At 38.7% G+C, this 15,941-nt stretch overlaps 1 protein-coding gene across 4 annotated transcripts in view; it reads right to left on the minus strand.

The window, feature by feature from the left end:
- Positions 1-2,533: 2,533 nt before the first annotated feature.
- The window catches only part of TANGO2 (transport and golgi organization 2 homolog), a 28,181-nt gene continuing 14,773 nt past the window's right edge, over positions 2,534-15,941 (minus strand). For all 4 annotated transcript variants that reach the window (XM_054645654.2, XM_054645653.2, XM_077188078.1 and 1 more), the window contains 4 exons: positions 10,310-10,380; positions 8,884-9,037; positions 7,074-7,178; positions 2,534-5,346 (listed from right to left, as the gene is read on the minus strand). In XM_054645654.2, coding sequence (XP_054501629.1) covers positions 5,226-5,346; positions 7,074-7,178; positions 8,884-9,037; positions 10,310-10,380 — 451 coding nt within the window. In that variant the 3' untranslated portion in view covers positions 2,534-5,225. The remainder of the gene's footprint in view (positions 5,347-7,073; positions 7,179-8,883; positions 9,038-10,309; positions 10,381-15,941) is intronic.

Consider the following 15,941-nt stretch of genomic DNA (forward strand, 5'->3'; position numbering starts at 1 on the left):
GAATCAGGAGCATAATCTTTGGCTGTCAAAAATCCAGGTGTAGTTGCACTTATATAAGTAAAACCATAAATGTCAGAACCTTTGTTTTCCCTGACAGAGGCCAAATAAATTACAGTTCTGAAAGCACAGTTGTGCTGCTAGGGTTGTTTTTAATGCAGCTGCCATCCCAGGATTGCTTTGCCAGTTTAAACTCATGCACATTACAACAAGAGAGAGCTCAGATTTGACTGGCACAATATATTGCTAAAGAAAACAGAAAAATTTGCAACTGCCATATTGCAAAGACAGTGATACAACACACCTATACATGCTACATCTAGGAGTACCACAGGCCAACATATGAAGATTTAAGCAGCAAAACAATCAGTGCAGAGAATTTAAATCTTCACACGAGGTGCATTTCAGACAGTTTTTCTCAGGTTAAACTCATTACCTGTTGGAGAACACTTGGTGCATTCCTCAAGCACACTTACCTGTTCTGTTCCATCTGAAACCAGCCTAGACCCTGGCACCTGAGGCTGCCCTGAAATGTGAGCCAAGGCACAGTGCACAGGGACAATCAGGAAAACCATGTAAGGGCACTAATCAAAGCAGGGTGATAATGCAGACCCATCTGTAATTGAGAGGAGAGTTAATTCCTCTTAAATGCCAGTCATTTCAGTGAGACAGGGGAAACAGGAGATGGACAATGCATCTGGCTAAGATGTGGTTTTACATAGTTATTTTGAGTGGTTATTGACAGCAGAGAGAGCACAGGAAAAGAAAAAAAAACCCCTAGCTTTCTCATTCACCTTTTTCTTGGAAGAGTACATTCCTTTAACAGAGGCAAAACCTCCATCATTGAGTACTAATTATAATGTTGTACCACAAGAAGAGACACTGCTGGCCCCATATACTTTCCAGTTTATTATTTAATATATGTTAATTAACATCTGAGAAGTGATGTGGTTTTCTCCACAGAAGCAATGTGTTTAGCCAGTCAGTCACTGACCAGGGCTGGCTCTGTGTCAGGTGAGACACCAATGGAAAATGCTCCTGCATCACCAGAGGGAAGCTGGAAGGCACCTGAGTGCCTTGGTGGGCACTGTCATTCCCAGAGGCCTCAAAGAGAACAGGATCACAAACCAGATCCTTCTGTGTTCTCTGCTTTCCCCTTCCTTTCTGCATCTTCCAATCTGCATTTAGCTTTCATTTATTTTTCTCCATTTATCTTTCTAGTACAAAGACACAAAAATTTAATGTGCATCAGCAGAGATACTGCTTTTTTCTCATTCATGTTGTGTGTGATTTAAGCATTGTCATTTTTGCTTATCCTGCTTAATATTATAATATTTATAACATCTCCCTCATCTGTGATCATAAGTTCAGGCTTTTGTCTTCTGTTTTAAAAGATATGGTAAATTTAAGCATGGCAATATGATACTTGTTTTTTTTCATTCAGCTTCTAAGTTCTTGATACACAATGTTACAGAGATAATTTATGTATATCTATGAAATATATTCAACATTTCTTTACTCCGTTCACCTTAACCTACATTTTGCAGCATGAGTCACACTGATGGGTTTTTGTGATTCTCACAGTTCATGCCTCTCCACCTGATTGCAGTACTGATTCTATTTTCACCAAGTCAAGACTATTTCCCAGATCCTCAGAAGCTATCACCAAGACTTCTCTGCAGAAAATGAATTAGATGAAGAACATCAGCCATGTCCTGTTACATCAATCTGAATGGAATAAAACTAACTCCTACTAGCTAATGCTCCATATAAATAGGGATGCTTGCTAAGCCATAAATGTGCATTAAGTTCTACAGGCTAAAATTGAAATGTGAGATACTTTAATTATTGCCTCATTACTGCTTAGTATTTCACAGATTCATTCCAAAATTACTTATTTCCTTACAATATTACAAAAACTGTGTTCCAAGTCTTATCAGTATTTTATCTTATTATATAGTTTGATGTTTTTAATTTGTAACAACAAATATCAATTAAGCTGTGAACATAGTGAGGACCAAAGGCCCAACTCCTCCTCTGCTCTGTTCAGGTGTGTTTTATTAAAGTACTCCAAGGGAGATGAGACAATTCCACCTCCGCTGCAGGGGCCAGTACAGCAGAACATTAATGCAGCCTCTACTCAGTGCAACACGAGTCTCAGGTCTGCCAAAGATCCAGACCTTTTCCACACTCAACATGGATTCCCATCCTCCAGCAGAATTTTGTGAGGCTCCATATTTCCCCAAGGAAGCATTGATTTTTCTCTTTCCTACCTTTCAAATATTTTCCAGTTTCTTACCTGTATAAGACAACCATACAATAGCACAGAATTAGGAAATACCCACAACACCATAAAAAACCCAGAAAAAATACAGCACTCTTAAAATGGAATTAAGTACCAGAAACAGAACTTAAATTACAGCTCCTTCATCATTAATATGGCATGAAAGATTTTACTTCATTGTATCACACCAAATTACAGGCAAATGAACAAAAATATATGTGCAAAAATGCACAATCTACTAATGCCAAGAAAGACTGGTCACCAGCTTGACTTTATTCTGATTCTAGCTTTGAACACACATGTAAACAACAATTATGACACAATTTTAAGCAAAAAAAACATAGCTGAGGTTTTACACATTTTAAAATTTCTTCCACTACCATTCCAATAGAAAAAAAATAAGGAAACAAAAATCTCTTGCAAATGTATGACTTTGAAGAGATGACATATATAAGCAAACTTAATAAAATGCCATGCAGTAGTTTCCTATATACACCTTTCTCCTATATATCCTTTAAATCTGGTATTTAAAATTCCCTTTTATTATTAAAAATACTTTTATAAAAATAAAACACTTTCTTTGTTAACTGTAGGTACAGTATCCTTTTTCCAGTGGATTCATTTCAACTCTACTTTACAGAGTACATCATGCACTTCACAAATACCTCATCACTTGTATGGACAAGCACCACTTGCTGATATCTGCACAGCAGTCCTGACAAAACTCTCACAAAGGCCTCCAAATAAGTTAAAAAACCTCTCTTTATTAGCTATTCTAATGAGATAAAAAACAACATCCAAGGTTTGGTTTGGGCTCTTTCCTGTTTATTTTAATTGCCAGAAAAAGCAAATCTCAGATTTAGAATTTTGAGTCAAACATATCAAAATACATTATTATAATCCATATTTACATCTAAGGTCTGACTCACCTTTCTTTGCCTATATGTAAAAACTAAGAATAAATTTTCATTATTACTGCCATAAAGACCAAAGTTTACAAATGCTTTTAGCCTGATACTGCATGCATTTTGCTTGCCTTTATGATGTCTTCAAAGAAAATGTCATGTTTAAATATCCACTATTTGTAAGTGGATATAAAAAAGTTTGCTATGCAAACTCTCAGAGCAAGCTGTTGAGGCAGGGCTTTGTTTCTAGGTATGCATGTGTTAAACTCAAATTTAAGACAGTTTTAGCTACTTCTCTGCATCTAAAAATAACAGTTAACATTTTTAGCCATACAAATATAGGGTTTAAGAAGTCATCAAAAAATTCAAAAGGGCTGACCATTTCCTGCAGCTCAGAAGGCTTTGAGTTCTAAACCATGTACAACCCAACACAATTGTTGATTGTCTTCCAATCCAGGTGGTCAAAAAGTCATTTATACAGAACTGAATCCACAACCTGAGACTAGTCATGTAAGCAGCCCTGGTATCTAGAAGCTATTTAAATATGCAAATATAAAGAAGAGATTGGACTAAATGCTGCTTTAGCATTTCCTGACAAATACAAATCTGGGAATGGCCTTTCACAGTACTTCACCTCAATGGAAAGTCTCATTTACTGCTGCCTCCATTGCACACACGTGTGAAAATGCCAAAATACACCAGCTTGAGTACAGAAACACAGCTGCACATCTTCCAGAGAGTAGCAAAAATCTGACTACCTTGCAATAATTAATTAAAATCAGAGGCTTGTGAAAATACAGTCAGCTTACCTAAAGGAAAAAAATTAGTGGTGATCCATTGCTAACCTAATATTCAGTATTCAAAAAAAGTCATAACAGAACACCAACAGAAACAAAAATAGCTTAGGGTTTTCAAATATCCTGTTATTAGCTAGAATCTTCCATTACCCACACTGGCACTGAATAATTGAAAAAAGCATGCATTTAAATAGCTTTTTAATTCACAGGTGTTAGAACATAGGAAGTACCTCTTAATATTCAACTTTTTCAGCAATATGAGACTGCAACAGTGTCACCTTACAACACACAGCTATTTCTACTAATGATCCATGAGATGGAATCCACTCCAGGCTGTAACACATTCTACCAATAAAGAAATGAATCCAAACTTTTATAAGTACAAAACAGGCAATACATGAAAACCTCATCTTCAGCTTCTGTTTGCCAACAGGTACCTATTCCTTACCTGCTTGCTGGAGAAGAAAATAACAAAACCAATACTGCTAATTAGACTATCAGGAAACAGGATATCACAGCACAAATAGTTTTATTCAGGTCAAAGATATGCAAGTCTGCTCTCATGGTTCTTTCAGTAAAAGTGAACAGAGACTGAACTAAATTCCCTACCTTGATTCTCAGATCAAGTTTTAGAAATAAGAACTATTGCTATACTATCTATAGAAAAACAAATGTAAAGAATCCCCCCCTCTGCCCCTCCCAGGCAGAACATTGCACCATGGCACTGAAAAGCTGAAATGAGCCTAAAGCACTTAATACTACCAGGATAACATACATTCATTTAATGCACATTGGCATCAGCTGTACAATCTTAACATCATATGTTGAAGGTAAAGCAAAGTTTGGTAAAATCTTCATATAGAACAATAAAAGCAGCAAATATTTCCCCACCATTAGAACTAAAAACAAGTTTAATTCTACTTATAACATCTCTAAAAAAAATCCACACCTACAAAAAAGCAGTGACTTTGTCTTGGACAAAGATGGCCTTGCCCTGAAAGCAGGGTGGTATTAAATAAAATATTTCTGATTATAAGTTGCTACTTCATGTAAAAAAAAAAAGCATCTTCATCTCGTTTTCTCCAAAGCATTTGTGAGCTTGATAGGGTATGATACCAGTTTATTTAAACTTTTGCTTTCCTTGCTATTTTTAGTTTGTGGAGGCTGGCACAAAACATTTACTAAAGCTTAATGGCTTGTTGTCTCATTGCTATTATTACAAACCACTGATGTGGAAAGTTGTTAACTGTGCAGTTTGAATTCATAGGTGCTTGTTTGCCACTGGTTGACATCAGCATTGATCATGTTGCGCTCGGTGAAAGTGACGCAGCCCTCGGAGTCGATCAGCACCACCGTGTTCGTCCTGCAACAGCCAGCAGCAGCACAAGGTCACAGCTGGGCTCCATCTCGGGAACTTCCAGCCTGCCATCCCTCACTCCAAAATGTTTTAACCCCCCCCACCCCTTTTCTTTTTTCCCCCCGAGCACATCAGCAACAGAAGAGCAGGGCAGAAATCATCCTGACAAGTTCGAATGGGCATTTTCAGTCTGTCCTTCTGTCATGCCACTGCTTGGATTCCCTGCTGCACTTGCAGCAGTTGACACACAAACCTGCTCACTGCAGAGAGTATGGTAAAAGCTTAAACTTAGTGCAAAGTGCTCCACTCAGAAAGAAGTAGCATAAAACTAAGTTTTTCTTCACACCCTACATGTACCCATAAGGATTACTGATATCAATAGTACTCTCTTCATCCCTTTCTTTCAAGTCAATTGTATATGTTAATTATTATCACAGGGCATTGATATATGATCAAGAACAAGGTGTCTCTCTAGGAACTTTCCAAAGAGGAAATTTGTTTTCATGAAAAGCAGATGCCAGTTGTGCATCTATTCCACTTTGCCTTGGCTAGGCTGTGATTTCTCCATGGACACTGCAATACCCTCCCACAAAGGGATGACTGACAGTAGGAATTTTGCACCATCCCGATCTGGTGGCCTTTCCCAAGTCACTTCACAGTTGTTCACTCATACAAAAAAGCACTTAATTTCCTCATAAGAAAGTGAGGCCCAGTTAACAACCTCTATTCACTAAGCCCTGTTGCTAAGGGAAAGGTTAAGTGTGAGCATACAATTATAGCAGTAGGGAGACTTGAAATGTGTGCTAATTCACCAGGAGAAGGCCAGTATTTCTACCAAGTTATCCCTGTTTCCTTTGAAATGGCTGGACTCCAATCTGTGAAGCAAGGGGAGGAAGGTGCTTTGTTACCATGTTAAATCTTCATTATCCTATCTTTAATATGTTCTTTTAATACATTTAAAGAAACCACTGTAAATACTGAGTATCTCCTCTCAGAATACCAACTTAAAATACGTACAGCAGTGAGCAGTCTGCTTATCAACTCCCACCTCTACAGAGGAAATACTATGGCTGACCATGCCACAGACCAATCTGACAAAATTATTGGCAGACTTTTAGACCAGCAACAGGGTTCACCAGCAATTTTGTCCCACTGAAGATTAAATGAAGATTTGCATTGCATTATTCTATTCTTTTTGCAGCTTTGGTGGAACAGTCAGAGCAGAGAGTGAGAATACCTCAGTAAAAACAGCAGCATCAGTTAGGGAAGAAATGGAAATACAGGTTCTGCTGAACAAGAGCAATAGGTTCTTAATGTATGAAAATGGCAGATCCATTTTATGAAGCAATGTCTAAGGAAAACTGATTTAGCAATGCAGGTGACATGATTCCTGCTCGTGGAGGAGAAATGTGTTCTGCAAATCTCTGGTAAGATCAAAGTTAGATGTGCTCAGATCTGCTCTTACACTGGAGAAGCAGGAGAACTGTATTATCTTGTCTGGGACAAGGTAAAGCTCTCCATCAAAGATGAACCACAGTGTGAGCTTCAAATGCTCTTCAGCAGCAAACCCCAGACACTCAAATACTGACCAAGGAAACAGTACTGAATTATACCAGATTAATATCTTAAAAGAAAATTAAAGCAGTCACTATAGAATTTAACCTTTCAGGAGCACAATTTTGATTGGAGGTGTGCTTTGATGCAGTACAATCTATTTCTGGCTCTGTTGTTACCTTGTTCCGTACCCCGGGCAGCGGACGCACAGAGCCGCGTACTTGTTCAGGATGGGGCGGATGTAATCCTTGCCTTGGTCTTCAATTGCAGGGTCTGGTAATTGACTGGAAAAAGTAGGAAAAGAGTTTAAAAAAAAAATCTCTAACATGAACACATTCATCCCTCTTGATGTGGAAGGAGTTCCAGGACATCCCTGAGATCACAGTCAAAGGCAGGGCTGAAGCAGAAGAGAGGGGGTAAAGGACAAAAACCCATCAGGAAAGAATGGAATTCTGTGATTAAACCAACCACTGTACCCACTACATTCCTGTAATGTGCACACACAAAGAGATCATAAAGTAATATGAAACAGGATATTTTAAGAAAGTTCAAAGCTAGTGCATATCCACATGTTCATATTTATTATGAAAAGATCATTTCATCTTGAAGTGTGATTTGGAAAGATTACAGGCTTCGTTTTAAATATTGCTTTTTGTAAGTAAATATTTCCCTTTTATAGTCAGATGTTTTCAGATGAGATCAAATGGAATTACTGAACATTAAGGGAAGACCATTTGACTATGTTGTATCTTATACCTTTGTCTTCTTACTAGTAAAAAGTATAAAGTCTAACAATTTTTTAAAAAATCACTTGATGTGAGAGATGAAAAAAGCTATTAAGACAGCTTAGCAGACTCCCCAATTACTAGTCATTGCTCAGATGTCTGAGTTCTTATACAAAACTTTATTTTGAACCACTGAAAACTGCCACATTCATGAATGCTGGCATTAAAATTTGCCGTAAAGTTTGGGAAATTGAATCTATATACCAGAAACAGCTTTGCTTCAACTCTAATCACTTCCCAGACAGATAAAATTCAAGGTAAACATGAAAGTTACCAGATTGTGAGCAATGATATGGATTTAGACCACAGCACCTCCTGTATCCAACTCCATGTGTGCAGAATGTAGCGCTATCAACTTCCTTTCCTTCTCAAGATCCAACTGATGGGCTCAGGTTCACTGTGCCATCAGCTGTGAGTGCAGGAACCTTTCCTTCATCTCAAACTCATCTTTTGGGGACTACCTTGACTGAAACTTACTTGACTGGAACTTTCTTTACTGAATTGTACACACACTTCCTTTTCTCCTTCCCCCATTTAGCCTGGAACAACTGCACTCTTGAGGAAGGCAGCTGTACTTTGAAGTGTTGCTTCTCACCCTCTGTCTACACTCTGAGCAGCAGTACAGAGCAGTAAAACCTACTAACACAAACCTGCTCCTGTGAGGGTGCTGAGGCCCTGGCACAGGTTACCCAGAGAAGCTGTGGGTGCCCCATCCCTGGAGGTGTTCAAGGCCAGGTTGGATGGGTCTCTGAGCAACCTGGGATAGTGGACAGTGTCCCTGTCCATGACAGTGGTTGGCACCAGAAGATCTTTAAGGTCCCTTACCATATAAATAATTTTATGATCTATGTAAGTGCTTTCTTTAAGTGCAGTAACCAAACTTATGTAAGCCTTCAAAAAGCTGACAGCAAGCAGCTTGCACATCCCTAGGCATGCACTCATTGTCCTTACTAAGACAAGTGCAATCTTTAAAAAAAAAAGGGCACAGAGAAATCAGTGCACAGCTGATGAGGTCTAAAACTGCAGTAGCCTTAATTGTGTCTCCTGCTTAAAAATCAATACTGTTGAAAGTCAGGCTCTGTGAGAACACTGCTTTCAATTAATATGAAGGTAAAGTGCTTTTTCCCTTCAAAACAGTTTCTATATGCATGTTTTTAAATGGGTCATATTGTATTTGAGTAAATTGCAGCTATCACGTTCTTACGGCTCCTGATTATTCATCACTGTAAGAAGCTCCTTCACCAAGTCTTCTTTGGTGAGCTCTTGACTTCTCTTGACCACTTCTGTGAAAAGCTGCTTCCCATACTGAAGTTTCTTCCATGGTGTATCCAACAAAGAATTACTCAATCCATATATTCCTATGCACAAACATACACAAAAAAAGCCCAATTTAATTGGAAAGTGCATTCTCGTGATTGCAGTTGTCGTTACAGATTTAAAAAATTTTAATAAAATCTAAGTGACTCCCCAGCTAACCTTTACCTTCAGGTGTGCCATAAACACACAAGCCCCATTACTGAACAGGAGAATAGAGCAGGCTCCCATCTTATGCTGGGCTGTGCTGAAGCACTCTCCTCATGCTCAGTACTTGGTTTGAGTTGTACTCTAATTCACATCCACAGCAGTTAGCTTAAATTTCTGGTTTGCTAAACCATGAAGGCACAACAGAATTTTATAATTTCTGCAATCTAGTCTTGTCCAGTGTAGGGATAATAATCATAAGTTATCTTTGCCTCTGATTTTACTCTTGAAAAACACTGCAAAGCAGCACTGCATGACAAGAAGGACCCTTCTCTTTAGAGGCACCCTCTCACCACAAGCCAGACAAGAGAGATTACCAAACATTCTCTCCTCCTAAAGGCAGCCATGTACACAGGAGTGTTGTCTAAGCACAGAGACCAGAACCATCCTTGGAACAGTCTGAAAAAAGTCTGTATTAAAATCTGGTTTATGTTTGAAGCTGTACAAAATCTAACAGTTGTTTCCAAGAATTTATGCTGCAATAATTTGCCTACTGGCAGCCACATTTTGATCAGTAACCTAAGCAGGCAAAGTAAGGCTCTGCCATCAACTGTTAGCAGCCAGTTACACTGCTCAGAGCCTTCCATGTGTCCTGGTTCCATTCAAACTGCCTTTTTGATGATGACTTCTGGAGCATTGCTCTCTGTAGCTAGCTAGCAAAGAACTAGATTTAAAATATTTTAAAATCAACTCACCTGATAAGACAGATTGTACTTTTTTTTTAAAGCCAACTCTGTCCCTGGGGGAGCATAGTCATACTGTGACCTTCAAACTGCTGGGTAAGGGCAGTTAGGGTCAGACCCTTTGAAAATTCCATTCTCAAGACAGACTTCTGTTCTTCTGCCATAATTACCTAAGCAGGATTCCACTAATTGCACTGCAGGTGGGTACATACACTGACATGGATAGAAACTTTTAATGAACTATTGATTCTTTACTGAAAGTTATTAGCAAAAACTTTTATGAATTGAAGGACATTTGGTAATATTTTCTTTTAAAGAATGCAAAGAAAAAGTCAGTGAAGACAATGCTTAAGTAGCTAAATTACTAGAACAATACAGAGCTACATAAGAAAAAGTAATATTCAGACCTTTCTGAAGAAAACCTACCAGCATTTAGGAAAACAGGTTCTGGTTCTCCTCTGTTTCCATAGTAGCAAATTACATCTCCTTTGGTGGTACTGAAAAATATAAATACAAATTTCTCCTTGAAAAGCCATCAGCTTCTATATTTGATTATGCCTTAATTTCATGCAATCTTTGAGCACATTAAGATGCTTCTCCCACTGTTGCTCCTATGATACCAGACATTGATGTGTTTTATTACTTTCCTCCTCTCAAAACACTGCACCATTATCAGGAAGTAGCATTATCATTTTTAAACATAACCGCAGTAAAATTCAGTAAAACCCCATAACTCCTGTATGGAAGTAGCCAGGTTTAATGACAAAAACCTGGTTTTGATTAACTGGAGATTTAGTTGCTTGGGAGAAGGGGGCATGTGAAAACAAAGGAACTGTCCATCATAGCAAGTACCCTTTTCCCCATCACTTCTTTGAATCCTTCCTGCATTCTAAGCCACTGACTGCTGTGGGCAACTTTAGATGGCAGAAGTGCATTTCAGGCCCACTTCCAGCAATGCTGCAGGGCATGGCTGGGTCCTTTGTGCATTTCTTGGCTGTTTTCAGATCCCTGTAGTCACTGAATCTCTCTAATTGTAGGCACTGGCTGCAGCACTCACTCTGTCTTGTGCACAGAGTACAGGGAGGGTCTTGCACAAGCTTCAGAGACAGCTTCAATATTGCAAACAACTCTTATTTGACAGAGATGGTATCAGCATATCCAAACAGCAGGGACCTACATAGTCACACTGATACTGACAACACAAACACCAAACCAACTGATAAGGGAAAAAAAGAGAAAGTAAGTCATCAATAAGCCTTGTGTGTCCTGTGGGAAATGGATTGCCATTAGATGGCTCACTCTCAACATCCCTCACTCAGCTGACATGGAATCATGATTCCTCACATCACTTCCAGTTGTTGAGGTTTGGCTTTTTTTTTTAATTTGCCAGAATACAGCAATGAGATCTAATTCTGTATTTCCCCTAGTGATTTACTTGCTCACAGTTACCAACACATTCTCATCATAGTTCAATTTTTAATTTGTCTCTCAAGTTCCAGCTCCTTAGACAGCAGATAGAGTTTCCAAATTGGAAAACAAGAAAAACAACCCAACAAAAAACCAAAACAAACAAAGAACCCCCAAACACAAAACTTGCATTTAAGACTGAATTTGGATTAAGTAGCACAAAGCATAATACAGAAGAAAAGCTATTTCCAACTCCTCATTTTTTTCCTAAGATAAAAAGGAGTATCTCTGTGCTGATGCAAATCAGAGTATATAGAATGCAATCTCATTAATGATGTACTGGAACTTAAATTGCTCTGCATAACTTAGCATCCGCTACTCAAACCTTAATAACAAGCAAAACAGTCTTGATTTAGCTGTTTATATTCTTCTTGAAAAGCCATTATGAAAGACATTCTACAGTGTCCTTTGCAAGACAGCCAAATGAAGAAGGAAATATTAACTTATTAATTATAGAAGTCAGAGAAGTCAAGAAGAGGAATATGAAAAAAGTCCCCATAAAGCAAAAATAGAAGTGCCTTTCTCTGTGCACTACTCCCAAACCCATAAGAGCTGTCTGATACCACACAGAAAGATCAAGTTTTTCAGCAGAGGCAGAAGACAGCAATCATAGCAAGCATATTGTGTACACTATTTTTATTGTTAAATATCATACAGGACATAACATCAGCTATGATAACATCAGTTCCTCAATTCACAGTTTATTGACTGTTAAAAGAAACATGTAATATTTCTGAACTTTCCTCTAGTAGCTTAAAAGACATTTATTCTCCTTATCTTTTTCTTCTCATCCTTAAGATCCTTGTTCAAATTTATTTATGCTGATGTCAAGACTTACTGACCACCTGAACTCTTCACAGATAACAGCCCACCTAAGGTGTCCTAAGTTAGGACATCAGAAATCACACAAACTATTGTATTGGTGCATTAATCCTCTCTTTTCAAATACCTGCTGTAGAAGGCCTGTGAAAAGATCAGAGCAATTGTTATAATCTGAAGTCTCACAAGAAGTGTTAGATGGAAAGGTGGACAAATGGCCCAAGGAAGCTCTGGAACACAGCTGTAACACAAGGCCTGTCACAGATGAGACTGCATGGTGAGTAAGCTGGCACTGCTGACTTCCTTTAGAGCAGCTTTTTACATGAAAGAATATAATCCTCTAGCATCTCTTCCAAGATTTGTGTCACTGAGAAATTCAGTAACAAGATCCCCTGGAGTTTATCAAGAAGACAGGGAATACACACAAACTGCAGGGTCACTAATTCAGGACATTGGGATTTTATGGTGTGCACACTCCCCCAGGAGTGTTTTCACTTACCTCCACTGCAGCACTGCTGCTGCCTTCTGTCAAAGGAAGACTAAAGCCTCCCAAGAGACTTCTGAAATGGGGATACTTTCAAAATTTAGTTCACTGTGCCACTCAGCTACTCTTTCTTTTATCATTTGGCTCTGCCTATTCCCTTCCTACTGTTTACAGGTACTCAGAACTGAGCATCAAAGCAGAAGCCAAGATGAAAAAAAAATCACTGTAAGCTTGATTGCAGCAACAGCCTCAAAACCCTGGCCTGCACTCAAGATTCTCTTCCCTCCCAGCCTTACAAGTACAGATACCAATTTCACTGCAGAAGTAATAAAGGCATAATTAAAGTGATGACAATAGGACCCAACAGACATATTTTTAAATCCCAGCCATAGCTGACAGCAGAAAGAAACTAAAATTATGCTGTTAGATACCTCATACTGTCAAAAAATGTAAGCAATAATAAATGTTCTAGGAAATATTCTAGGCAGCACAAATCTCAGTAGTAATAGAAGCTTCACAGCAACATGAAAGCCATGCAGAGTTTGCCACAATCACTTCCTAATGTTGATGAAACATAAGCAATGTCCTTCTGCACTCCTGCCCTGCTTCACCTTCAAGGTGGCTCCAAGTCATGTCCAACAAAAACTCAGAATGAAAGAAAAAGGAAAAAAGTAGTGAGGCAGTAAAGCTGCACAGAGTGTGGTTACCACCAAGTGATCACTCCCCTGGGCACTGAGCTCTACTCTGCTACAGACAAGGACATTGGATTGTTTTATGAATAATCTGTGCATGTATTTTTTGTGCAAGAACAAAAGATGAAACTGGCAGCAACACTGAAATGCTGTACAGTAGTTTCCAGTAAGTAGTATGGGTCACAGATTCATTTTCTTTTCTTCAATGTTCATGAGCTAATCAGATAACTCTTTCTGTTCTGAAGCTAAAAATAAACAAGCAAACACCAAACCACCAACTGTAAAGCCCAAACATGTACCACCTACCATCAAATAAAATGGTGAAAATAATTCTGCCAGACACACACAGCATACAAAGTCTGCCTTTAAACAAACTCTGATTTGTTGTTAGTGTCTAAACATTTCTTTGGCACTGTCCTAATATTTTGGGCCAGGGAGAAGCTGACAGCAGAGGAAAGAGATAAAAAAGTTTTTCTTTCTTTTGACATTGGACTGTCCCTCCATCCACTGGAAGTGACTAAAGATCCATGCAGAAAATACCTCATTTTCATGAGGGAGCCACAAGAAGCAAGACAGGTATACTCTGCCAAAGGTGATACTGAATTAGGAAGTGCATGAGAAGAAAAGGAAATGAGCTTACAGAGCAATCCCAGGGACTTGACCATCCATGTTCTTTTCATACCAGCACTCTGACCCTATCTCACTTTGAAAAGGCACCTAAATCCAACCTCTGGAGAGCAATCAAATCCTTCCCACCCAGCCAGGTCACATGAACCATGCTGAATGACAGCCTGCAGGTGATGGTATAGTTTAGTACATTTTCCCTGCAGGGGTTGAAAACTGCCTGTGACAGGGGAGAACAGACAAGTTCACCCAAAAGGCAATTTTCTGTAATCCCCTCCAGCTGACTTGTTTGTAAGGCACAATTTGTCTATTCATCATGGAGAAAGTGATTCACTCCTGTTCCACAGGGATCTTATTGCACATAAACCAGATGGGCTCTAACTGACAGCCTGTCAGAGGCTACTCTTGCTGGGGGGGTGACAAGAAGCTGCCAATTTGTCCTTCAGGGCAGTCTGGATTACACACTTGGCAGTAAGGAACACAAGGGAGATGCTGCCACAACAGCCCTGACACAAGTTGGAGGTACCCATGAAAGGCTGAGGAGGTGTAGCAGTAGATTTGTTGAACACAGGTTTTCCCCAGGACAGAAATGATGTCCTGATCATCAACAAAAGCAGCTCACTGCCTTCAGGTATTATCACAAATGGAGGAAGAAGGAAAACCTCTTTGAATATTGAGCAGGTATTTACTTTACAGAACAGTCCAGCCTCTAATAACCTTGTTCCTTTCTAATCAGACCTACAGACAGCAAAAATGAGAGGAGTGGCAACACTGCCTTCCTGGAAGCCAATTTTGCAGCTGCACAAGATTCCAAACAGACACTGTTTGCCACATGCTGTAATTCAACATAAAAGTATGTTTAGCATAACTGAATAAATATTCATGACTCTCATACTCAGCAGGTACACCCAAAATGATAAACTGAAAAATCAGAAAAATAAAAGTACTAAGTAATTTTCTTAAAACAACAAATCAATAGTGTTTAAATTGATATAAAGAGATGCCACAGAGTAAATAGATTATTACACTGAAAGTGTCAAAACCCATGCATGTTAAAAATAAGAGTCACACTAAGCTGTGGAAATAAACAATGAGATTTTATAACCTGTATAGTTGTTTCCAACTCCCTTTCTTGTGTTACTGCACCTGTCATCTAGCATACTGTCATCATAATCATACTGAGAGAAGATAAAATTGCTTTTTCTGAAGCGTGTACCTGAAGATTCAAACATTGTAAATCTCTCTAAATATGCTGCTTACACTCAGCAGAATGTGCTCAGGTACACCCCTTCCTACCAGTGCTTCATTTACACTTTCAATCTGACTTTCCCCTCCATTTCACACACTCTAACAGAGCCAATCACTACTGGTTACACAATGGAAGAACACATTAAGGACAGTCCTCAATCTTTGTTTTGAACAGTAACATGGCCCAACAAAATATCATCAACTACAATACCATTTTCTATTTACACACAGAAGTAGCTCCCGTCCATATACCACATTTCTCTTTGGAGTAATTCTAATTTCCTAAAATGACAAGTTTACAAATATTATTGAAATTGCTCTGCATCATTAGCTTGCCAAGAATTTCATTTCATCAGAGTGTCCAAGGCTAAGGACATGTCAAAGCAGAGAAGTTAATCAACACACACAGCTTTCAGAGTGATACTCAACAAGGAATTATGACCTGTATCAGCACAGAAAGACTATTCAATTGAGCATACAACTCTCTATCACCCAGCATGGAGGAATAAACAAACAAACCCAACACAGGAATGATTGCCTTAAATAAAATCAATCAAACCTACTTTACCATCATCATACTAGCAGCCATTATGACTATTCTCTTTTCCTACATTAAAAGGAAGAAACTCAAATTTACTGCTTGCTATGTCACACCTTGGATATGATGTTTGCTTGAAAACATCGATTTCTTCTGTTGCCTTTTCAGTAAAAGATAGCCTTCCAA

This window comes from Agelaius phoeniceus, chromosome 18 (genome assembly GCF_051311805.1).
Source record: "Agelaius phoeniceus isolate bAgePho1 chromosome 18, bAgePho1.hap1, whole genome shotgun sequence".
Taxonomy (NCBI): Eukaryota; Metazoa; Chordata; class Aves; order Passeriformes; family Icteridae; genus Agelaius; species Agelaius phoeniceus.